Source organism: Tupaia chinensis, unplaced genomic scaffold (genome assembly GCF_000334495.1).
Source record: "Tupaia chinensis unplaced genomic scaffold, TupChi_1.0 Scaffold000270_2, whole genome shotgun sequence".
In the NCBI taxonomy this organism is placed as follows: domain Eukaryota; kingdom Metazoa; phylum Chordata; class Mammalia; order Scandentia; family Tupaiidae; genus Tupaia; species Tupaia belangeri.
In genome coordinates this window covers 1,566,969-1,591,779 of record NW_006159751.1, presented here as the reverse complement: position 1 = coordinate 1,591,779, position 24,811 = coordinate 1,566,969, and the positions used below count along the sequence as shown (strand labels likewise).

The 24,811-nt window shown below is 37.9% G+C and overlaps 1 protein-coding gene and 1 pseudogene across 2 annotated transcripts in view; one reads left to right on the top strand and one right to left on the bottom strand.

Moving 5' to 3' along the window:
- RAP1A (RAP1A, member of RAS oncogene family) overlaps positions 1-24,811 on the bottom strand; it is an 85,247-nt gene that overhangs the window by 15,675 nt on the left and 44,761 nt on the right. Inside the window, exons 2-4 of one of the 2 annotated variants that reach the window (XM_006149592.3) lie at positions 11,338-11,421; positions 7,642-7,710; positions 4,616-4,672 (exon numbers count right to left, since the gene is read on the bottom strand). In XM_006149592.3, the coding sequence (XP_006149654.1) occupies positions 4,616-4,672; positions 7,642-7,710; positions 11,338-11,394 (183 nt within the window). In that variant the 5' untranslated portion in view covers positions 11,395-11,421. The remainder of the gene's footprint in view (positions 1-4,615; positions 4,673-7,641; positions 7,711-11,337; positions 11,422-24,811) is intronic. The other variant, XM_014588229.2, reaches the window with a different exon arrangement.
- On the top strand, positions 11,837-12,297 carry LOC106734971 (mitochondrial import inner membrane translocase subunit TIM14 pseudogene; annotated as a pseudogene).

The window sequence follows — 24,811 nt, the reverse complement described above, 5'->3', positions numbered from 1 at the left end:
CTTTTTATATTCCATGCTAACACTGTTATGCTAATCAATTACATTTTGCCATTATCCAAATATTTGATTATATAATAAATGGGTTTACTTATGTAATCAATTACATTTTGCCATTATCCAAATGATTGATTATATAATAAATGAGTTTCCTTACAAATATGAGTGTCACAAATACTAACACTATTATTCCTGCCATGTTCTATGGAGATCACTGTCTCTGCTATTTATTAAATCAAAAGAATAAACACATACGAGCAACTTGAATTTAGAAAATACAACTTAAGAACAGTCCTTAGAGAACTGCTATGGTTGGTGTTACCACCTATTGAGAATGCTGACTTTCTTCTTCAGGATATTCTATGAAATTTACCTATTCAACAAATATCTGCTGAGGGCCCTCCATGTGCCAGATATTGTCGTAGCAATGGGGGTGTGTTGGTGACTATGAGAAGCAAAGATCTGTCCTGCAGGAATGTGTATGAAGATAAAGAAAATAAAGTATGCCAGATGGTAATAAACGTTACAGAGAAAGATGAAGCAGGGGGTGGGGAGGTAGGGAGTTTCTTTGAGGGTGGAACTGGAAGTTTATTTATTTTTTTGAGGTGGGGGGAATTCTTTGAGAATGGGACTAGAAGGTTATTTATTTATTTTAAGAGAGAATTTTGCTATAGGGCATGTGTGCTCACCAGAGAGACAGAAAGTGAGAAATCATTCTGGAGGAGAGGGGATGGTCACACAATCCCTTCTCTTCCATTCTCCTCTGAAGATCTTGGGCAAACATGTACATGCGCGCCTAGAATGAGTTAAGCCATTGGGTCTGGGACTCGAACTGGACGAGGTAATTTTTGTGTCAGGAGGTGAGGAAGCAGGCTCTATGCAAAGGAAGACTACTCCGGACAGAGGGAACAGCAAAAGCAAATGCTCTGAGGGGAGACATGTCCAGAGCTTTTGCAAAGGTGCCAAGAGGCTGGATTCACTGCAAGTGTTAACTAGGTGTGCACAGGAGGTGGGGTTGGAGAGCAAACAGAGGAGACTGATTATCATTTGGACCCCACAGGCAAATGTAAATATGGCAGTTAACTCTGATTTAAATGCCTAATTCAAGTTGAGACATGACCTGACTGATGTATTTTTAAATTTTAAAACATTTTATTTATTTCTCCCATGAGGTGGGAGGGAGAGGGATACTCCCAACAAGGTCTTTCTGTTGCAATCCATGCCCAGCCTCAGCCTACCAGATCATAGGCACAACTGTGTGCACACCTGGCATGTAGAGGGAAACCTCAGATTCCAATCTGAAACCTTCCCATATGGCTTCGGCATTGCAGGGCACTGTGTTACCAGGGCTGGGCATGATTTAAGTATTTAGTGGGATTACTGTGGTTATTATGCTGAAAATAATCAGAAAGGAGGCAATGACAGAAGCAGGGAGGCAATGACAGAAGCAGGGAGACAAGTTTTTGAGGATACTGACATAATCTAGGAAAGAGATGACAACTGTTTAGACCAAGGTGGTGTCATTAGATTCTAGCAGTGCAGCCTTTCAGTATTAGGTAAATTGTGAAGGAAAAGTCAAGAGGATTTACTTAATTTTGGATGTAGAATGTAACAAGAGTCAAAGATGAGTCCAAGGTTTTAGGCATAACCAAAAGGTGCTATACACTGATAGACTGAGGAAGTCCCAGATTGGGAAGGAATCTCAGGAGTTGTTTGGACATGCTAAATTTAAGGAGCTTATTAGACATATGAGAATACTGAACAGATAGTTAGATATAAGAATCTGAGCTTCAGAAAAAAATTCAAGATGGAGCTATAAATTTAGTAGTTACCAGCATATAGGTTGTATTCAAAAATCATACTACCAAAGAAGATATCCAAAATAGTGTTAGAAAAGAAAGAAGTCCAAGTATTGACTCTGAGGTCTTCCGAGGTTAAAAATTTGGGGAGGTAAATAGGAATTAGGAAAGGAGACTCAGGAGGTAACCCATGACTCAGAAATCTAAGCAATTTTTCTTTCTTAGAAGAATAAGAGTTTTATAGCAGAGGATAGTGATCAAGTAAGCCAAAGGCTGCTGAAAAGGGAGTTGAAAATATATGCAAGGAACAATTATGAATGACAGACCATGGACTTGAAGCTATGTGCATAGGCAGATGAGGATATAAGAGATCACAAAAAGATAATAAGGCAAATGAACTACCGGTTCCAATGAATTGAAGGGTTCAAAGGAAGTAAGATGGAAAGACAAGAAGCAGTGAGTGGAGAGTAGAATGCTTGAAAATGAGATCAGAGCCACTTTGCAGATGCTGCTCCTGAGTCTCCTGCCTTCAACCATGGTCAACCCTACCATATTCTTTGACATCACTATAGGTGACATGTCTTTGGGCTACACCTCCTTCAAGCTGTTTGCAGACAAAGTTCTAAAGAGAGCAGAAAACTTTCCTGCTTTGAGCACTGGAGAGAAAGGATTTGGTTATACGGATTCCTTCTCTCACAGAATTATTCCAGGGTTTAAGTGCCAGGGTGGTGACTTTATACACCATAACGGTACTGGTGGCAAGTCATCTATGATGATAAATTCAATGATGAGAACTTCATCCTGAAACATACAGACCCTGGCATTGTCCATGGCAGATGCTGGACCCAATACAAATGGTTCTCAGTTTTTCGACTGCACTGCCAAGACTGAATAGTTGGGTGGCGAGCATGTGGTCTTTGGCAAGATGAAAGAGGGCATGAATATTGTGGAAGCCATGGAACACTCTGGGTCCAAGAATGGCAAGACCAGCAAAAAGATCATCATTGCTGACTGTGGAAAACTCTAATGAACTTGATTTGTGTTTTCTCTTAACCACTAAACTTTTCCTTCTGTAGCTCAGGAGAGCAACCCTTCATCCCACCTGTTCACTATGTCCTGTAACCTGTGCTCTCACTGCAGTTCTTTGGGTTCCATACTTTCCTTATTCCCCCTCTAAATCTAGTTGAAATGCAAAGTTAAGTTATGCTTACGGAATAAAAACTAAGTAACAATTTAAAAAAAAAAGAAAAATGAGATTAGGGAGATACTATAGTTATTAGTAATCATAAGAGCCTGGGGTGAAACCACAGGTCACAATAATATTAATTTATTCAATAAGTTACTGGACCAGCAGGTGGCGTGGTGGTTAAGGGTGCTGGACTCCCACATGGCTGAACATGGTTCAAGTCCCAGACCTGAAAGATTGCTTTCTCACTCTTATCTCTCTTTCTTACTCTGTCCTTCTCTGGCCAAATTAAAACAAACAAATAAATATAAAGTTAAATAAAATAACTCTTAAAGATTACTTAAATAGGATAGCAATCAAGGAACTGACAGGGCAGGGTACCGGATCATTTACAGAATCTGTATAAATTCACCAAGAATTTTGGACAGTAAAATTAGTTTGACTGAAGCAGCACTGAAGAGAGAGAACAAAAATTTTCAAGGAGTAAGGAGTAATCTGGGACAGGACTAATGACCATCAGCTACTTTCACACTTTAGGATACAGCAATTAGACAATTACAACATAGTGTGTTGAAGGCTAGGACGGGAGATGTCCATGATATTTAAGAAAAGATCTCTGCAACGGGGAAGACCCTCCTTAAGACAAAATATCCTCACACTGTAGAGGTAAAAAAGTAGTAGAAAGTATTCTTTTTAGCTACCAGGGTTTCTGGGAACACAAAGGGGAATTTTGCTGATTCAAAAGTTAAGAAAATCAATGGTGGGTGGTGGTAAGATGGGGGAGAGCTTATTTAGCTGATAAGAGAAAAAAGTAGTTTAGGGGATGTTGTTCTCCCTGTGAGAATTAAGACCCATTTTCTCACAAAAGAATGGAGAAATATAGTATAAATAATACTATAATTGTCCCCACTGTGTTTATAGATATCTTTGAATTATCTGAAACTTTCTCATCATTTAAATTAGAAAAATCTGTGCATTTGAAATGACTTGTAATATTTAAGAATGCTATTCATTTTAAAGCTGGAAATTGCCTATTGGTTAAAGTCTATGTATATGGAGAAAAATAAAAGCAAAACAAAAGAAAAAATGTTTCATATATGCATTCTATGAGCCAGTGTGACTGGAAATCATCATTAATTAAAAAAATTTACAAATATAAAAATTTATAAACATGTGAACACGACATACAATTAAATACATCACGCTTGATTTCATAGACATAAGGACATTTTAGAAACCCTATTTTCAGATAATTTGTTTAATCAGAATGATTACTTTTACGCAGAAGAATTATTAGATAACAAACCTGCTCACAAATTAAAATCGATCAAAACCGGGACCAGCAGGTGGCATGGTGGTTCAGGCACTGGACACTTCCACATGGCCGACCACGGTTCAAGTCCTGGACCCGGTGGCTTGCTTTCTCACTTTTTCTCTCTCTCTTTCTCTGTCTGTGTCTGTCTCTGATCAAATTAAAGTAAATGAATGAATAAATAAAATAAATAAATAAATAAAATAGAAATAGAATTTAAATAAATAACTGACCAAAAAATTACTTAAAAAAAACCTATCAAAACCAAAAAAATTAAAATAATAAAAGGGAGAGAGACAGAGAGAAAGAAGACATCCTTACCGTCCCTGCTGTGTCCAGGATTTCGAGCATACACTGTTGGCAATCTACTTCAACTTGCTGTAGGGGACAAAAAGAAGAAACAATGAAAAGTAAACGTTAAAATGTTACTCCATTTTCCTCCCACCTCTTCACTTAAGGTACCTATTAACAACTACAAAGTCTTTCTCCAGCAGTTTGTGGTACTGACTAGGGATGAACTTGAGAACACAATAAAGAATAGGGGTATTAGCACATTCTATTAGTAAAGAAGCCAGGATGGTTGGTGTTGAGTTTAGATATGTTATGATCACTGTAACAATTCTTATTTGTTTACATTAGAAGGCAAACAGTCATATTTGGGAATTTAAGAAAAACTATAAAACATGGAACTAATCGATGATGTATGTAATGGTTATGTTGCTGGTCTCCCATGTAGTCAACTGTGGTTCAAGTATCGAACCCGGTGGCTTCAAATTCATGCCAGGACTGTGTGCGTGCCTGTGCCTGCACTTAAAATCCCAAGAAAAGGAGAATGGAAGAAAAGGGATTACAGCAGCATGGCCATCCCCCCCGGAAGTGGTTTCTCACTTTCTGTCTCTGTCTCTGCAGCAAGTACACACACCCTACAGCAAAAATCTCTCAGAACAACAACAAAACCTACAAAAACAAGTATAGTTCTAACAGAAAAAAATGTATATAATCACGTATATTTATATATCTTCCAAGAATACAAAGTACAAAAGTATTAAATGGCATAGAAAAGGTTTTGGGATAAAGAAGATTTTGCCAACTGATCAGAGTAGAGTTATTAGAATTTTACTAAAATATGTGTAAAATTTAATCCATAGGAAAATTTTAATTTAGGATACAAAGGGAAGACAGAAGTGTTCAGATAAATAGCACACTCATACATTCTTTAGGAGTTAAAGAAAAAAGGCAGTTCTTCAAAAAATTTCTCTGTAGATGATAAAATTTTATACACTAAATTCCATTTTCTTACTATCTTATAATAGAGCAAGCTGTTGTATATAAAATATCAACTATCTACTGGGTAGAAAACTTTTGATAAAGAAGGGATTAAAACAGTCCTTTAGCATTCTGGGTACACATCTTGTTTTGTAGTTAAAGATTCAATTAGCCAAGTATTTTGGCGAAATTTCAGTAAAACAAAATAACCATATTCTTTAAAAAATAACCATATTAGGGACCAGCAGTTGGCGTAATGGCTATGTTGCTGGATTCCCATGTAGTCGACCATGGTTTAAGTCCCAGACCCGGTGGCTTAAACTCATGCCGGGTGCATGTGCCCAAGATCCCAACAGGAGAATGGAGGAGAAGGGGTTGCAGCGTGGCCATCCCCCATGGGGGGGGGGCGATTTCTCACTTTCTGTCTCTCTGTTTCTCTCTGTCTTTCTGGAGAGTGCATGTGCCCTATAGCAAAAACCTCTTCAAAATAATAATAATAATAATAATAATAATAATTACCGTGTTAACCCGAAGCCGTATTTTAAACTCTGAGTCTGTGTCAGATCAGGGACTCATGAGGAGCATGCAACCTCCTCTTCCTACCACCCTAGGGATGAGGATGCTGACCTGAAAATCTGCAACTGGGTGCGGTCAATGAATACTGAATTAGGTCTGTAGTTCTCCATGTAGCTTGAGCACAATTTTGTCTTCAATTTAAAGACAGTAAAATTGCTCTGTCAATATTACTTAATAAACTACTTCAAAAAAAGTTTCGGCACTATTAAACAAATTCTAAAAATATCTAACAAAATAACTCTAAAAATATCTAACAAAATAATCCTTATCTATTTGATGAAAGGTAGGTTTTTTTTTGTTGTTTGTTTTTTTTTTGCATACCCTGGCTACTAGTCTTTTATAACACTATCTTTTCTCCTGCCCCAATACACTTGGGAAGTACAATCATGAACATTTTTTGGGACCAGCAGATGGCATAATGGCTACGTCGATGGACTCCCACATGGCTGACTATGATTCAAGTACAGGACTCGGAGGTTTGAAACTCACGCTGGGTGCATGTGCACCCAAGATCCCAAGAGGAAATAGAAGAGAAGGGAGTACACCATGGCCATCCCCTCTGGAGTATGATTTTTCACTTTCTGTCTCTCTGGTGAATGCACATGCCCTATAACAAAAAATCTCTCTCTCTCAAAAAAAAGGAGAACATTTTCCATAAGTCTAGCTAGTCTCATAATTAAATATTTTATATAGCACACACGCATATAACACACACACATATATATGTGTGTGTGTGTTTTATTTGTCTAGACTAGCTATACAACTCCTTCCCCTACCTTTTTAATTGCCTTCATTTTCTAGAGCAATTTTACAAAACTGAGGGGAAGGCAGAGAGACTCCCCTGTAGTCCATGCATGCACAAATGCACATCCTCCCCCACTATCAAAATCCTGCACCACCAGGTGAGTACACTTGTTACAGCTGATGCTCCTACACTGACACATCATTCCCATGAAAACCCACAGTTCCCCTGGTTTCTTTTTGGTGTTACACAATCAGTGGGTTTTGACAAATGTATGCCATGTATCCCATTCTAGTATCATATAGAATCTGAGTAATTTTTTTACAGTATAAAGTAAAATATTGTTTAAGTTATTACATAACTAAACAAAAATCAAAACTTTTAGTCACTGGGTAACTTCAAAGATAAAAACAACCTTAATTTTCAATAAAAAGTTTTTGAAAACATTTTCTCTATATTCAAAAGGTACCCACTAGGAAATTTAACTGAACTACACAACTTTTATTAAAAGCTTTCCACATAGCTCATAGTTGACACTCTGTTCATATATTACAGAACAAATTGCTAATTAGTAACAGAACATGGAGCTCTTTACCTAAGTAGTAGTCTATAAGAAGTATTTAGTATAGGTGAGACTTTTAAAAATGATACAAACCATTTATATAATTTCTTGAATTTATTTTTAAAGAGGAAGTCTGTGGATTAAGTTTTAAAGTAATAAGGAACTATTTGCAATCATGTATATAATAGTTTCACATATTACCTTTCTGTAGGAATCTTCTATCGTTGGGTCATATTTTTCAACAAAAATTCCCTGAACAAATTGAACTGTCTGTGGGGGGGAAAAAAAAAGAAAAGTTAAGGCTTGAAAAAAGAAAAGAAAACAAAAAACCCTCTCAAAGGTTACTTAACCTCACAAAGTTGTAAAGATGAAATGAAATTATGTGAAAATTCTATGTAAATATAAGGTATAATTATTTTTCAATACAAGGATATATCCATAACTGAGATGGCTATGTTAAAACCCATCATCTATACTACTATTACATTGTTAAATAATTACTATATTAAGTTTCAAAATTAGATTCTAATTTATCAAAAAATGAAAAATCATCAGTACTTAAACTCCTACTGCCTCTTTATTTCTCTACAGTAACTCTTATCTTATGCTCTTAAATGTGAGAAACAACTAATCTAAATTTTAAGAAGTCTTTCTAGGGCCAGTGTCTGGCTGGTGGTTAAGGAGGCTGGACCCCACAGGCTGACTGGGTGGTTCAAGTTCCAGATGAGCAGCTTGAAAACTGTGCCAGGAACATGTGCCTGCATGCCCAAAATCTCGACGAGAGGGAGAAAGGAAGGAGAAAGGACTGCAATGTGACCATGCCCCGTGGAATTTCTTACTTTTCCCTCTGTCTCCTTACCAGGCACATGTGTCCAGTGACAAAAAATTTAAAAAGTCTACTTATGGGAGAAAAAAGAAATAGAAATTTATTGAATGCCTACTGTTTTCCAAGAACTAATCTGGTAGTCCCTTTTAATTTACAATTTTTGCATTCACCTCAAAAGTTGTTGTTGTTCCCTTTGCCAGGTGAGACTCAAACATATGTCTTCCTGATTTCAAAACCTTACTCTTCCCATTGAAAATACTACTTACTCATCTTTCTTCAGACATTATCTACTTTATCTCTATGGTTTCTGTAAGTAAATATTTTAGTAGGAACAACATATTTTATCACTCAACAAATAAAAAGTAGTTCGGTAGATGGTTGTAAGATATTTCCTAGACAGCTTTTTAAAATGGGGTCTGGTACATTATTGTCTAAAAATAAGGGTAAGAAGGTCATCTGCACTTAAATTACTCAGAGGAATATTTTATATATGATTTTAGCTTGAGCTAAATATATTTCTTGAATATAGTAAACTTCAAACTTCTTCCTCCTGTTAAGCGCCTATTTTTTAAATGAAACACAGAATCACACCAAAAACTTTATCAAGGATTTTACCACTTCACCTTAGTATGATACATATTCACAGATATTCAGAGTAGAATACTATTCAACCATTAAAAAGAATGCAACAGCTTCACATAATACTGATTTGTAAGGATATCCAAGAAGTATTATTTAGAGAGAAAAGATGCCAAACATTGTAGACTACCATGTGTGTTTTACTTAAATTTATTTAACTAGCCCTCTACTAGTAAGGCATTTAGGTTGCTTCCAATCTTATCACTGTAAAGAATGTTGCAATAAAAATCCTTAGCTATATCATTTTGCACAAGTGAATTTGTTCGTGGGATAAATTTCCAGAAAGAATTGCCAAATTGAAAAGTTACATGGGGCCAGCTGGTGGTGTGGAGGTCAGGGATGCTGGATCCCACATGGCCAATTGCACGGTTTTAAATCTCAGACCCTACAGCTTGAAAAATACACCAGACGTGTGTACATGTGTGCCCAAAATTCCAACAGAAAATGAAGGAGGAGGGAGTGCAGTGTGGTCATCCCACCTGGGGTTGCTTTCCCATCCCTCACCCTACCCAGTGACCACATGCACTCTATAGCAAAAATTTTAAATTAAAAAAAAAAAAAAGTAAACTTGGATATCTTTAAAATGACTGATATTCTCAAATATTCTCCACAGAGGTACTAATTTACATTCCTAAAAAGTAATTTAATTATCATGAGATTAAATTCCATTAATATAGTGATGGTACCCAAAGTTGTATCACAGGCCTCTCTCTTTTTTTTTAAATTATTTATTTAACTTTACTTGTTCATTCATTCATTTTTAATTTGACTAGAGAGATACAGAGAGAGAGAGAGACAAGGTGAGAGAGCAGGTCCAGGACTTGAACCGTGGTCAGCCATGTGGGAGCACCCAGCGCACCTTAACCACCATGCCACCTGCTGGTCCTTTTTTTTTTTTTTTTTAAAGATATTTTTACTATAGAGATTTTGTATGTGTTCACCAGAGAGATAGAGACAGAGAGACAGGAAGCAAGAAATCACCCCCTGGGGGAATTGCCGTACTGCAACCCCTTCGCCTCATTCTCCTCTTGCATTTTGGGCACGTGTGCACACACACACATGTGCGCATGCACCTGATTCAAGTTTTAGGCTACCAGGTCCAGGACTCGAACCATAGTTGGCTGCAGTTGGCCATGTGGAAGTTTAGCAACGTGACTATTGCACCATCTGCTGGCCCCATAGGCCTCTCTTCTAAGCTTTTATAGGTCTCTTTATATGTCTCACCAACATAGAAAGTTTAACAGGATTCTTTTTTTTACTCTAAACACCTTCAGTGTTTCCTTTCTCTTTTTATCCATTCATAAAATAAGTACCTCAAACTAGCAACCTGGGAATTACCTTTGACAGACAGCCCCTTCTCTCCTAGTCCCCATATCAAGCTAGACCTAAGTTATGTCACTTCTGCCTCCTATTTAATCCTCAAACCATCTTTACTGCCATGACCTGATTTAAGTTTCTATAAGCAATAACCTGATATACTGCATTAATTCCCAGTTTGTCTTCCACTCTTCCTATAAATTACTCTACATTAAGTAAAATTCTCTCTCTCTCTAAACATATACCTAATTCACTCTCTCTCCTTCTCTCTCTACACACAGGCATGCACAGACACACACACACACACACACACACACACACACACACACCCTGCCCACCAACAATCTCTACCTTCAATGTCTTCTCATTGTTATTAGGAATAAGTTCCAAGTCCCTACATGATCTTCTAGTCATGATCTGGCCCCTGCCTGCTTCTTACTTCATTTTCTTCAACTCTCCTCCCTGTTCACTCTCGCCCCAGCAATACTGACTTTTCTATCGATTGTTCAAATGTTAACTTAGGATCATTTGTCAAAGGTTCGCTCAAAAATCTGTATTTTTCTTTCAGAGTATCTCTCACAATTATAATCAAGTAGTTCTTTGTTTAACTGTGTATTTATTACATCTCCTTTTCTGTGCCGTGGGTTCTACGAGAGACTGTGCTCATTGTTGTGACCCTAGAATCTGACATAGTAAAAGCTCAATAATTATTTGCTAAGTGAATACAGCATGTATGAAAAAAAAAATTTAACTTCCATTCTATATGTTGGAGGCAGGAAAAGACTTATCCCATTAGAATCTGTAATAATCTGTTTCTCTCACTAGAATGTATCTTCCCTGAAAATGAGAACAATCTTATTTCTCTGAATCATGAACACTGATGCTTGACATATAAAGTAGCCAATACATAATTGGCAAATGAAAGAATAAATGACCCACCATTATAACTACACATCTGTGGTTACTGAATGATTTCCTATCTCTTGTGGCCCAGATACTAGGTATGTAAAAAAATACTACCACCATTTCTCTTCAGTGGCTAATAGTCTAAAATCAAGCAATGTCAAATTCTTTGTATATTATACTAATTAGCTATAGTTAGGTGGCTAACTTACCAGAGCAGACTTCCCCACGCCTCCTGAACCAAGGACCACTAGCTTGTACTCACGCATGATGTGATCTGTTTAAATACAGACAATCTAAAAAAAAAAAAAATCAAAGATTAACAAGCATGTTAAGCCTAGCCTAAGAATGCATGACTATTATATCATATACAAGGTTTTTTTTTTTTTTTTCCGTTTTTCCTTAAAACCATCAAGGAGACTAAACAGAGGTGACATGTGTTCTGTTACAGAACTACTGCCAGGCATTTTAATTCACTGAAAATCATCTCTGACTAGGCATCAAACACTGGTCTGTTACTATTAATTTTTTTTAAAAATCATGTTATTTAATTTTATTTATTTATTTATTTACTTATTTATTTATTTAAATTTGACCAGAGAGAGGGAGGAGGAGGGAGAGTGAGAGAAAGTGAGAAAGCAAGCCACCAGGTCCAGGACTCTAACTACATCTGGTCACGTGGGAGTCCAGGGCCTTTACACCACCTGTTGGTCCCTGTTACTGTTATTTCTAAGAATGCTTCATCAGAAAACAAGATGATTAAAAACCATTCTGGGCTGAGATGAAATGTGCTCGTGGTGGAGGCAGAGGAGCTGAGCAGGAGCCATGGCCAGTACAGTGGTAGCAGCTGGACTGACCATTGCTGCTGCTGGATTTGCAGGTCGTTATGTTTTGCAAGCCATGAAGCATATGGAGCCTCAATAAAACAAGTTTTTCAAAGTCTATTGAAATGTGCCTTCAGTGGTGGTTATTACAGAAGTAGATTTGAACTCAAAATGACAAAATAGGAAGCTGCATTAATATTTGGTGTAAGCCCTACTGCTAATAAAGGAAAAATACAAGAAGTTCATCAACAAATAATGCTTTTAAATCATCTAGACAAAGGAGGATCTCCTTATATAGCAGACAAAATCAATGAAGCTAAAGATTTCCTAGATGGGACCAGCAGTTAGCGTAATGGCTATGTCGCTGGACTCCCATGTAGTTGACGGCGGTTCGAGTCCCAGACGTGGTGGCTTAAACTCCCGCTGGGTGTGTGCGTGTGTGTGCCCAAGATCCCAAGAGGAGAATGGAGGAGATGACATGGCCATCCCCCCTGGGGGGTGATTTCTCGCTTTCTGTCTCTATGTCTCTCTCTGTCTAGTGAGCGCACGCACCCTATAGCAAAAACCTCTCCAAAAAAAGAAGGAAAAAAAAAAAAGACTATTTAGCAATTCTCAATAATTATGGACAAATGCCTTGCTCTCAAGGAGCCTACAAGCTAGTGGCAAATTGACAAATTAGTAATAAATGTAGTTGTTCAAGGTATAGACAACCAACCCAGCTACTTTGGAACCTTGTATTTAATGGTGAATTTAGCCAAGATTGTAATTTTTTTTTTCATTTGGAGGGAGGGAGGGAGGGAAAGCCACAAAGTCCAGGACTCAAACTGTGGTAAGTCATGTGGGAGTCTAGAACCTTCACCATCACACCACCTGCTGTCTCGCACTAAAAAATTCTTGGGACCAGCAGTTAGCATAATGGCTATGTCGCTGAACTCCCACAGAGTCGACCACGGTTTGTGTCCCGGACCCGGTGGCTTAAAACTCACGCTGGGCACGTGTGCATGAGTGCCCAAGATCCCGAGAGGAGAATGGAGGAGAAGGGATTGAGGTGTGACCATCCCCCCTGGGGGGTGATTTCTCGCTTTCTGTCTCTATGTCTCTCTCTGTCTGGCGAGCACACGTGCCCTATAGCGAAAACCCCTCAAAAAAAAAATTCCTATCTCATACATTAAAAACTAATTTGTATGGTGAAAAAACTCAATAGCTGTATTAAAACTATAATCACAAACCAAATTCCCTGCAAAGTCATCACTTAAACCTATACTTTTTCAAGATGTTCATTTATGAGGTTTAATATAAGATACCTACTATTTTATTTGTTTAAAATATCATATAGCAATTCTACATTATCTTATTTTATCCACTACTGTATTAGAGCTGGACCATGTAAAATGTCACTTTGGAAATTATTGGTCTCTCATATATAAAACTGTTAAACTTTATAGGCAGGTATTAGCAATACACTCCCACAAGGCCCAAATTGCTACAGAAAATAGAAGACATATAAACTTTGTTTTTATTACCTCTATTGTTATAAGGTGAAAAGACAGGAAATAATTTCCAATCACAATGATAAATAATAATAAATTTTCATTCTATAGTAGAAAGCTGTAACACTGGACAAAAAAATATGAAACGAATGTTTGCAGACATTGGACAGTAAGTAGTATAGGACTGTGATTTCTGAGATGGAAAAGAGATGAAGTGAGACCTTTTACTGCCCTGGCTTTCTGCCTAGAGGCACTTTTCAGCCTCTGGTACAGGCAGAAAGAACTCAAGTAGAATCTGGAATATATATCAGAAAAGAGATAGCCATACAGAGAAAATTCCAGAAATCTGCACAGGAATCCACTCAAGTCTGTGGCCAAGCACTAAGCTGGATGTGTACATTGAAACTCTCACAACATAAGACAAAGAATAAATTGGAGATCTATAAGCTAAACAAAGATTCCCAGACTTCATGTGGTACTTGAAATATGTTTCTGACTAGAAAAGTCTTCCTTATTGAAAGACCAGTAATTCACCAGAAACTCAGAAGGATCATAAACTTTTTAATGGAGCTTAACGAAAGTTCTAAGTGCTTCCTAACAAAGCTTAAAATCAAGCCTCAAAAAGATGCAGTTGGATCCACTTGTAAATCAACTGCTTGTCAAGAACAAAGTCCAAAATTCTTTTAAAAAAGCAAAAACACAGCAGATGACATAATGGTTACACATGGTTGACTGAGGTTCAAGTCCCAGACCCAGCAGCTTAAAAAACTCAACACCAGGTGCATGTGCATGTGTGCCAGAAATCCCAAGAGGAAAATGGAGGAGAAGGGATTTTGGCATGGCCATCCTCCTAGGGGCAGGGCAGGACGGGGGGGAGTGGTGATTTCTCACTCTCTGTCTTTTTGCCTCTCGGGTGAGCACGTGCACCCTATAGCAAAAATCTTTCTTAAACAAACAAACAAAAGCAAAAACTGGGCCAGCAGGTGTCACGCCAGGCGCGTGTGCGTGCATGCCCAAGATCCTGAGAGGAGAATGGAAGAGAAGGGATTGCGGTGTGGCCATCTCACCTGGGGGGTGATTTCCGGCTTTCTGTCTCTGTCTCTCTCTGTCTGGCGAGCGCAAGCGCCCTATGGCAAAAACCTCTTAAAAAAAAAAAAACCCAAAAAACAAAAGGTCAGTTTGCAGTAGTGGTTATGGGAGCTGGATCTCACATGGCTAATGGTGTGGAGTCCAAGACTTGGAGGCTTGAGAAACTCACCAGGCCATGTGCATGCCTCGAATCACAATGGGACAATGGAAGAGAAAGAAGCGTGGCTGAAGCCATCCTTCTGGGGTGTGACTTCTCACTTCTACCCCCACATCTGTCTTTCTCCTATTTAGCTCATGTGTCCTACAGCAAAAACTCGAGTTTTTTATTAAAACATTAACAAAGAGGGGCCAGCAGGTGGCGCTGTGGCTAAGAAGCTAGATGCCAATCCTCAGTTTGAGTCCTGGACCTGGAGTCTTGCTTTCTCATTTTTGGTCTCTCTCTGTGTCTCTCTAGTGAGCAAATGAGCCCTGTAGCAAAATTAATTGATTAATTAAATGAAGTAAATCAGTAAAAAAAAAAGAGAGAGAAAGAGGGGCCAGCAGGTGGCCTCTCTCTCGTTCTGTGTGTGTGTGTCTCTCTCTGGTCAAATTAAAACAATAAACAAACAAAATAATAACTTTTTTTGAGAGGTTTTGGCTATAGGGCACGTGCACTCCCCAGAAAGACAGAGAGATAGAAAGCGAGAAATCACCTCCCAGGGGGGATGGCTACCCCCCAATCCCTTCTCCTCCATTCTCCTCTCGGGATCTTGGGCATGCACGCACACGCGCCCGGCGTGAGTTTAAGCCACTGGGTCTGAGACACAAACCGCGGTCGACTACGTGGGAGTCCAGCGACATAGCCATTACGCTAACTGCTGTTTCCCGTTAGGTCTTGTTTTTTATCTTGCTACTGAATTGAAATGTTCAGACAATTTGCATTTAACATAGTGATGTGGTTTCTTCTTAATTCTACGATACTATTTGTTTTGTATTTGTCCCATCTTCTCTTTCTTCTTGTTTGCATTTTTTGTACTTTTTGTTTGGATCAGTTGAATTTTTCTTTTTTGTGGCTTAAAACTCACCCCGGGCACATGTGCGTGCGTGCCCAAGATCCCGAGAGGAGAATGGAGGAGAAGGGATTGCAGCGTGACCATCCCCCCTGGGGGGTGATTTCTGGCTTTCTGTCTCTATGTTTCTCTCTGTCTGGCGAGCACACCCACCCTATAGCGAAAACCTCTCAAAAACAAACAAACAAACAAACAAACAAAAACAAAAAAACAAGACCTAACTATATATTGCTTCAAGAAACAATCTTTAATTAAAGATACAGGGAAAGAATAACATCTATCTATTGGTAACTAGGTCACAGTTGGCGCTAATATTACTACTGTGGTATATTTGCATTCAAAATATTAGGAAATATTGGGACCAGCAGTTAGCGTAATGGCTATGTCGCTGAACTCCCATGTAGCTGACTGCAGTTCAAGTCGTGGACCCAGTGGCTTAAACTCACGCCGGGCACGTGTGTGTGCGTGCCCAAGATCCCAAGAGGAGAATGGAGTAGAAGGGATTGCAGTGTGGTAATCCCCCCAGGGGTGATTTCTCGCTTTCAATCTCTCTTTCTGGCGAGCACACGTGCCCTATAGCAAAAACCTCTCACCCACAAAAAAAATTAGGAAATATTAAGTGTCATCCAGAGGTTAGTGAAAACACAGATTCTACCACCTCCCTCTGCAAGTGTTAGGAACCCTAAATTAAGAATCCTTACCTATTCTACTTAGCTAGCATTTTAGGTCACTCTATCTGTTCCTAGACTGGTTTCAGTTGTTCTTCATACTCTTAAATTGCTAAGAGCTTTTGTTTAAATGAGTTCTCAGGAATAAATGATAGACTCTTATTCCCGGCCCCCTGAATGGTTCTTCTGAATCTGTTGATATTACAGTATATGGTTTCTTTATATTGTGTTAATGAGATGTCTTCTCTTATCACTTCTACTCAATACTGCATTAAGGTAGCACAGTAGGCCCTAGTCTATGCAAAAGAAAGCGGTAAAACTGTATTCATAGATGACATGACCCTCTATGCAGGAAATCCTAGGGAATACATTAAAAAAGCCACCAAACTAGTAAGTAAATTTAGTAAGGCAAGATTGATACAAAAAAGCAATTGTTTTCTGTACACTGGTAAAGAACTAAAGTTTAGGGTTGGCTTTCGTTATGCACACATGCTCTGCACACGGATTTTCTAGTTAAATGGCCTCTATGGAAACCATAATCTTAAGAGGTAAAGCACAGCTAACATTTTTCTAAGTGCTCTTTTCAAAGGTGGCTATTAGTACCCCTCAGAGAATGCATGATACAGAAAAACAAACACAAAAGAAAATCGGAAGTTTTTATACGGTGATAAACTCATGATTTCAGCTGCCTTCCTTCAATTACAGGTAACACAGACTTACTCAGTCAATCAACCGTTAATAAATTTGTCCAGGTCTCAGGACCAGCAGATGGCGTAATGGTTCCCTCACTGGACTCCCAAGTAGTTGACTATGGCTTGAATCCCAGACCTGGCAGCTTAAAACTCACTCTGTGCGTGTGTGTGCGTGTGTACATGCCCAAAAGCCCGAGAGAAGCATGGAGTAGGGATTGTGGTGTGGCCTCCCCCATGGGGGATGATTTCTTGCTTTCTCTCTGTCTCTCTCTGGGTAGTGTACATACCCTACAGCACAAATCTCTCTCTTAAAAAAACAAACTCATTTACAAAAACATCCAATAAAAAACAAACTACTTAAAGATAAATATGTGAAAGATTTATATATTGCAACTACAAAATACGACTGTGAGAAATTAAAGAATAAGAAAAAGATATGCTACATTACATTAAGATATGAGACCAGCAGATGGCATAATGGTTACATTGCTGGACTCCCACATAGTAAACTGTGGTTCAAGTCCTGAACCCAGCAGCTTAAAACTTACACCAAGTGCATGTGCGTGCATGCATACTCAAAATTCCTCATAAAAATTATATATGTGTGTGTGTATATATATAAATATGTGTGTATATATATATATATATATATATATATATATATATATATATATATATGCCTTCATTTTTGTTAGGATATCATTCTCTTCGAATTGATTTATCAGATTCAACGCAATCCCAATCAGTAGGTTTCTTTTTTGTATAAATTGACAAAATGACTTTAACATTTATGTGAAAATAAAAATAACTCAGAATAGCTAACATGGTTTTAAAAACAAATTCTGACACTATCTGATTTAAAGATTTGTTATAAAATGGAGTAATTCCTACAATGTGCTACTGGCATAAGGACAAACATACATCACAACAGAATTGAAGTGGGACCATACATACATATTTGTTCATTTTTGGTAAAGGAACTATAGTGTCCACCTTCCAAGAAGGACCCCAGTGATCCTGGCCTCCTCTTATTCATACCTTGTACAGTTTCCCCTCAGTATTCATACCCCTGTATAGTTCCTTTCCATGCCAAATAGTCATGTGCCCAATAGAATACGGCAGCGACAAAAGATGACTTCCAAGTCTAGTTTGTAAAAGGCACTGCAGTTTATGCCATGGTCTAGGATCAATAACTCTGAGAGAAACAAGTCACTATGTCATGTGAACCCTTACTCAGCCCTTCAAAGAGGCCTACCTGAAGAGGAACTGAAGTTCCTACCAATAGCCAGCACAAACTTTCAAACACGTGAGTGAGCCACCTTTGAAGCCTATCTTGCAGTTTTAGTCAGGTCTTAATACCAATGATTGCAGCCTCATGAACCACAACCTCCCAGCAAAGCCACTCCCCAATTCCTGATCCGCAGAAATTATGAGACAATAAATTATTATTGTTGCTTCATGCCAGTAAGGATGGACTTAATTATTTATCATTAATACAGAGGCAAAAGTAATTCCACATGTAACAGTATTTTCAAAAGGTCAAGCTGGAACACGTTGGGGAAAAAAATGAACTTCAACTTCATCTCTGTTCATAATAACACCCCTGATCTAAAAACTACACCAAGTATTCATCAAGAGGTAAACAGATACATAAATTGTGGTATATCCAATGAATGGAATACTATTCAACAGTAAGAAGTGAAATACTAATAGATGCAACATGAATGAATCTCAAAAACATATTCAGCAAAATAAGCCAGATCCAGAGAGAATACTGCTATATGATTCTACTAATACAAAATTCTAGAAAAGACAAAACTGAACTGTAGTAGAGAAAGCTGTTTGGAGTCAGTAGTGGTGGTATGGGGGTAATGACTACAACAGAATCTAAGGATATTTGGGGTTGAGATAAAAGAGGTTTGTGTGGACCCTAGGAACATTCCTACACTTCTATCTGTATTAGATGGTTCCCTCATTTCCACCAAAATAACTGACAGTTAAACACGAGAGCACATGTTTCATGTATAAAAATCCCCATATCCTTAACTCCCTTTTCAGGCCTCTTAGTCTAGGGACTGCTGTCATTTTAACAAGATGTGAATTTATCATCTCTCTAACCCAAAAAAATGTCTATTTTTTAAGAGGGACTCCTAAGAGCAATAGAAATTAGGGAAGAACTCATAGAGGGCCAAATTATTTTGGGTATTCAGCAACAAAATATTTGGCTCCAGTCCTCAAATAAAGCAGTGAGACATTCAAGTTCCAAAGCCATTTTTCATGTATTGTATACAGTGTGTAAAATTATTTTCTTTATACCTAACAAATGCCATAGCTTATGGATCTGTAGAGACAGAAACACTTGTAAATACAAGAATAAAATAGCTCATAAGAGAAAACACACAAATTCCCAATAAGAATAATTGAGCATTTTCTTTCTAAAGGGAATTAGTCATTATTGCCAAGTTAAAAAACCACTATGTTCTTCCAAGCAAATCCTATGCCTTTTTATGGAAATCTCTTGTGCCCCTGCACTTACAACACAGTACCAGGAAATGTCTTACTCTGGTTAAGATTCTCTGACAAATTTGGAGGACAGGAATAAACATTGCACTATGTTTAAATTTTAAGTCAATCTTGAGTCCTTAGCTTTATGGTCTAAGTTAAAAGTAATAATTTGTTCATTCTTCCTTTAGCAAAACTACTTTTTTGAAAAATAATTATTTATTTAATTGTATTGTTATCTTTTAAAAAATAATTATTTAATTGAACTTTATTTTATTTATTTATTTTATTTGATGGGGGGTGGGGCAGTGAGAAAGCAAGCTGCCAGGTCCAGGACTTGAACTGCGGTCGGCCATGTGAGAGTCCAGTGCCTTTAACCACCATACCACATGCTGGCGCCTCATTTTTTTTTTTTTTTTAAAGTCTGACTATAGAGCGACAGAGAGAGAGAGAGAGAGAGAAAGGGAAAGTGAGAAAGCATGCCAGCTACCAGGTCCAGCACTTGAACTGCAGTTGGCCATGTGGAAGTCCAGCGCCTACATGCCGGCCCCAGCAAAACTGCTTCTAACTTTCACAAATAACAATTTGATTGTGAAATAAATTGATCCCAACTTCATTTCTGTATTTTTTTTAAAAATGCAAGCTAATGAAAAGCTTCTCTGAACCTACAAAACAAAATTCATCAAAGAAAATTTAGTTGTGACATGAAATGTCAAAGAAAAAACTTTTTTTTTTTTACATTAAGGGCCATAAAGGTAGTTTGGTTTTAAGATTTTTGCTGAAGGGTACGTGTACTTGCAGGAGACGGAGACAGGGATAGTGAAAAATTACCTCCTGGGGGATAGTCATGCTGCAAACCCTTCTCCATTCTCTCAGGGTTTTGGGCAAGGGCACACATAGTGCCCCAAGTGGGGTGTAACCATATTGCAATCCTTTCTGCTCCATCTTTCCATCCTGTCAGAATCTGGGGCACATATGCATGTTACTCAAGCCTCTGGGGCCATGATCTGAACTGCACAAGCGCCATGTCCCTTAACCACTAGGCTACAGTGGCTAGACCAATACTGTCTGACTTCTGAAGCTACGTTAGAATAGGGGCCAGGGTTTCCTCTTGGATCTCTTTTAGAATCCATACATTTGGAGCCCTGAGCAGTTAGGCTGCCCTGAAGCCACCACTTTGGAGATGCCACAAAGATAGAGATGCCTAAGAAGCCCCAGCTGTTCTGAGTATTCTTATACCTTGAGTAAAGAAGCCATCAAAATCATCCCTGCCAGCCACCATCTGTCTGCAACCTGAGGTCTATGATGATTAGTCACCCGGCTGAGCCACTCCCTGTTTCCATGCCCAAAAAACTAATGAGTAAATTACAGTGTCCCTATAAAACAATCCACCAGTAAATAAAGGAACAGAAAAACAGATAGATAAACTGAAAATAAATGAAAAGCTGTCACATAATCCAAGTATATCAGCACAATGATTTCATTAACTTACACTAATAAATAGCCAATAGAAAATAATAAAAGTTTAACTATAAAGCAAAATATATAAAGGAAAAAGAGCTAAGGAGAAAATTAAATGTACAATCACAGTTTGATTTTAACATAACTCAGAAACTGATAGAAAAGAAAGACAGAATCAGTAGAGATACACAGAAAATTTGACCAGATAATCAGTCAATTTAACCTAATAGACATAAATAGAACACCACACCCAACAACTGCAAATTACACATCCTTTTCAAGTGCACATAGAACACTTACTAAGAACAGATCATGGTGGGCCATAAATCAAGTCTCAACAACTATCAAGGAACTGAAATCATACAGAGTATTTTCTAACCATAATGCAATTAAATTAGAACTCAGAAACTACATTATCCCCAAATGTTTGTAAATTAAACAATACAATTTAAATAATACATAGGTCAAGGAAGAAATCAAGAAGAAAATATTGATAAAACAATTTAAACTAAATGACAATTTAATTACATAAAAATAACGAGTTGGCACTCAAAAAAAGAAAAATGAGAGAAAAAAGAACAAGAAAATCATGGCAGCAAATAGATTAGTAAAAATTGTATTTAGAAATCTAATTATCATAGCGTAATATGTACAAAAATCTGGTGAAAAAACTGATTATCTCAACATTTTGCATAGGGAAGAATAAGGGAAGGGAAGTAAACGCATATTACAGAGCTGGCCCCACAGGGCTGTGGTTAAGCACCTATGTAGAAGGAGGTAGATTCCACATGGTGGATACGGTCTGAATCCCAGCCTCAGTGGCTTGAAAAACACACTGGGCATTGTGCATGCCTAACATCCTGACAGAGAAATGGAAGAAAAAGGATTGTGGCATGGGTAGGCCCCATTAGGGGGTTCTCTCTCTCTATTTCTCTCTGACGTGCACAATTTTTCAAAAAGGCAATATATTAAAGAATTGAATTCTTCTTTTTTTAATTTTGCAGAGGATACATGTGCTTCCAGGGGGGTAAAGGGGGATGGGAAAGCACCCCACATGAGGGACAGTCAAACAGCAATCCCTTCTCCATCTCTCCCTTTCAGGATTTTGGGCATGGGCTTGGCATATTTCTCAAGCCAGGATTCAAATCACATGGTTAGCCACGTGGGATTCGGCTGCCCTAACCAACATATCACAGGATGGCCCAAGAACTGACAGTTTGTAAGACATGCTCAAAGGTTAAAAGTAAATGAAAGCTAGAACCAGCACTCAGAGCCCTTTCTCTTTTTTGGGGGAGAGGTTTTTGCTATAGGGCGTATGTGCTTGCCAGACAGACAGAGACAGACAGAGAGACAGAAAGCGAGAAATCACCCCCCAGGGGTGATGACCACGCTGTAATTCCTTCTTCTCCATTCTCCTCTCAGGATCATGGGCACGTATGCCCACGCACCCAGCATGAGTTTAAGCCACCAGGTCCAGGACTCGAACTGCAGTCGGCTACATGGGAGTTCAGCGACATAGCCATTACGCCAACTGCTGGTCCCCAGAGCCCGTTTTTGTCCTGACATTCACTAAACTGGCTATAACTGTGAACTTAGGATTTCATTGCCTTGGCAGACACAGGGCCTAGCAGATGAACTTCAGTTATTAGGAAACATCCCATCAAATGTCTGTTTTGTGCAGCCACCACCACCATGCTGTCCCCTTGCCCCATTCCCTGCCACATATTAAAAAAAACAAACAAAAACAACAACAAATAAAAAAACAAAGAATGCCTGCAATTCCAGCTCTGAGTTAAAGTGGTACAGGTTTGGGTGGGCGGGGAAGGTTGTTACTCTGACATTTTGTAGTCACAGCCATCTTTATGTGAAGTTTGGATGTCAAAATCACATTTCTGGGGTTAAACCCATAATGCCTTACACTGAGAATGTGGTTTAAAGTAATTCTGGCCAGTAATAGCTCCAGGCATTTGACAGAAACAAATATACATCCCAGTAAAAGAAAAAAAAAAGTATTCGACTCAAGAAGAAAAAGGAGTGCCAAAGCAACAGATGGAAGAAATGGACTGGACCCACATAGACTTCATATTTTAGAATTATTAGATATGAAATTCTTAATCAGTATGTTTAGCAAAATAAAAACGGATTGAATATAAGGACAATGTGATTATGGAGTACTTACTATATGAATCTTGTACCACTGTGGTACTTTACACTTTAATTTTGTTGATCCTCACAACTCTGTGAAGGAGGGAGTATTATTACACCATTCTACAGGTGAAGGAACTGAAGAACAGAATGGAGAAGTAACTTGCCCAAGGTCAGTAAATAGCAGAGCTGAGGTTCTAACTAGTCAATATAGATCCTAAGTTCAGTCTTTTAACTGCTGCTTACAAGAAAGAGAATAGACTACGAAAATTTACAAATAGCTTTGGTAAGAAAAAAGAACTTCTAAAAATGAAACATATAAATAAAAATTTTAAATTAAGTGAACAGGTTTAGCAATAGGTTGATTATACTAGAGAATGAGTGTACTGCAAAATGACCTGGAAAATAACTTAACCAAAATAAAGAGATAAGGATGGAAAATGTGTAGTACAAAAAATTGGAAATTGTGGCAGAAACTGTTAGTTTTCTCAGATGCCTTTCTCTTATAAGTAAAGGATATATTCATTGAATGCTTAGCTGTCCAGCTAAAGCTTCCATTTTACTACCTTTGTGATGCTGCAGTTTGACTTTTGACAAGGTTTTGGCAGTTTGAGTTACAAATGGAAATTACTGTGTGCAACTTCTAGCTCATGCCTATAAGAGGAAAGGGGTATGCCCTTTCCTCCTCTCTCCCATGGACTGGAATGTAGACATGGTTGAGAGCTATTTTTAGCTTTGTGGAAGAGGGCAATACTCTAACCATCAGAGAGCAAGAAGATGTAGGGACTTGGCTCTAACATGTGAAACTGTCATATGAGAACTAGACTATCCCTTCCTTCCAACTGTCATGTAAGAACAAAACTCTTAAATTTTGTTTAAGTCTCTCTGTGGTCTCTTATTACAGTAGCCTAATCGATGTACTAATGCGAAGTCTAACATTTGTTTAACCAGAGGTGAAGAAAAATCAAGTCGAGATAATATTAGGAGGTTATAGTCAAGAATTTCCAAAATTGCAGAAAGACACAAATTCTTAATAACCTATGTAATACATCTTATAATAGTGCCAATCAAGCATGCATTTAAGCAAGAGAGAACTGAAGCTTTGGTAGAGACCAGAATGAGAACAGAACTTGGAATTTTATTATTTGAAAAAAGATACTTCTTGTTGAAAAAGATACTCAGCAAGAGGAAAACAATCCTTTTCAAATATTTGAAGGAATGTAGAACACAAGAGGAATTCTCCTTATTCTGTTTACATGGGTGGACAGAAATGAAGTCTAGTAAGTACCACTATAAAGAAACAGAGTACCATAAAAGAACTTTCTGACAATTAGATTGCCCAGAAGTAGAACTACTTTGTGAAGATGAATTTCAAAGGGCTAGATGACCATATCTTGAGGTGGTTTGGAGTACGGGGTCTTCAAAAAGTCAAGATGCATTTTTGCATAGCAAAACATATCATGCATGACTCTACCAAAGACCTGACAGATTGCCATAAAAAAGTTATTGCATTGCAGGCATTCTTTTGTTAAATACTGACTTCAGAATTTAAAATAAGAAAAGGCAAAACCAACTATCATAATAATATAAAATTTGCTACATATAAATTAATTGTATTATTTTCTAAATTATTTATCCAAATAAACTTTTCATAAAATAAGTTGTTACAATTTATGGCTTAAGAGAATTAGGATTATTTCTTTTTACTGTATTATGACTATTAATCTATTTTGTTTTATTCCTATTATCTTTTGTTTACCACTCTT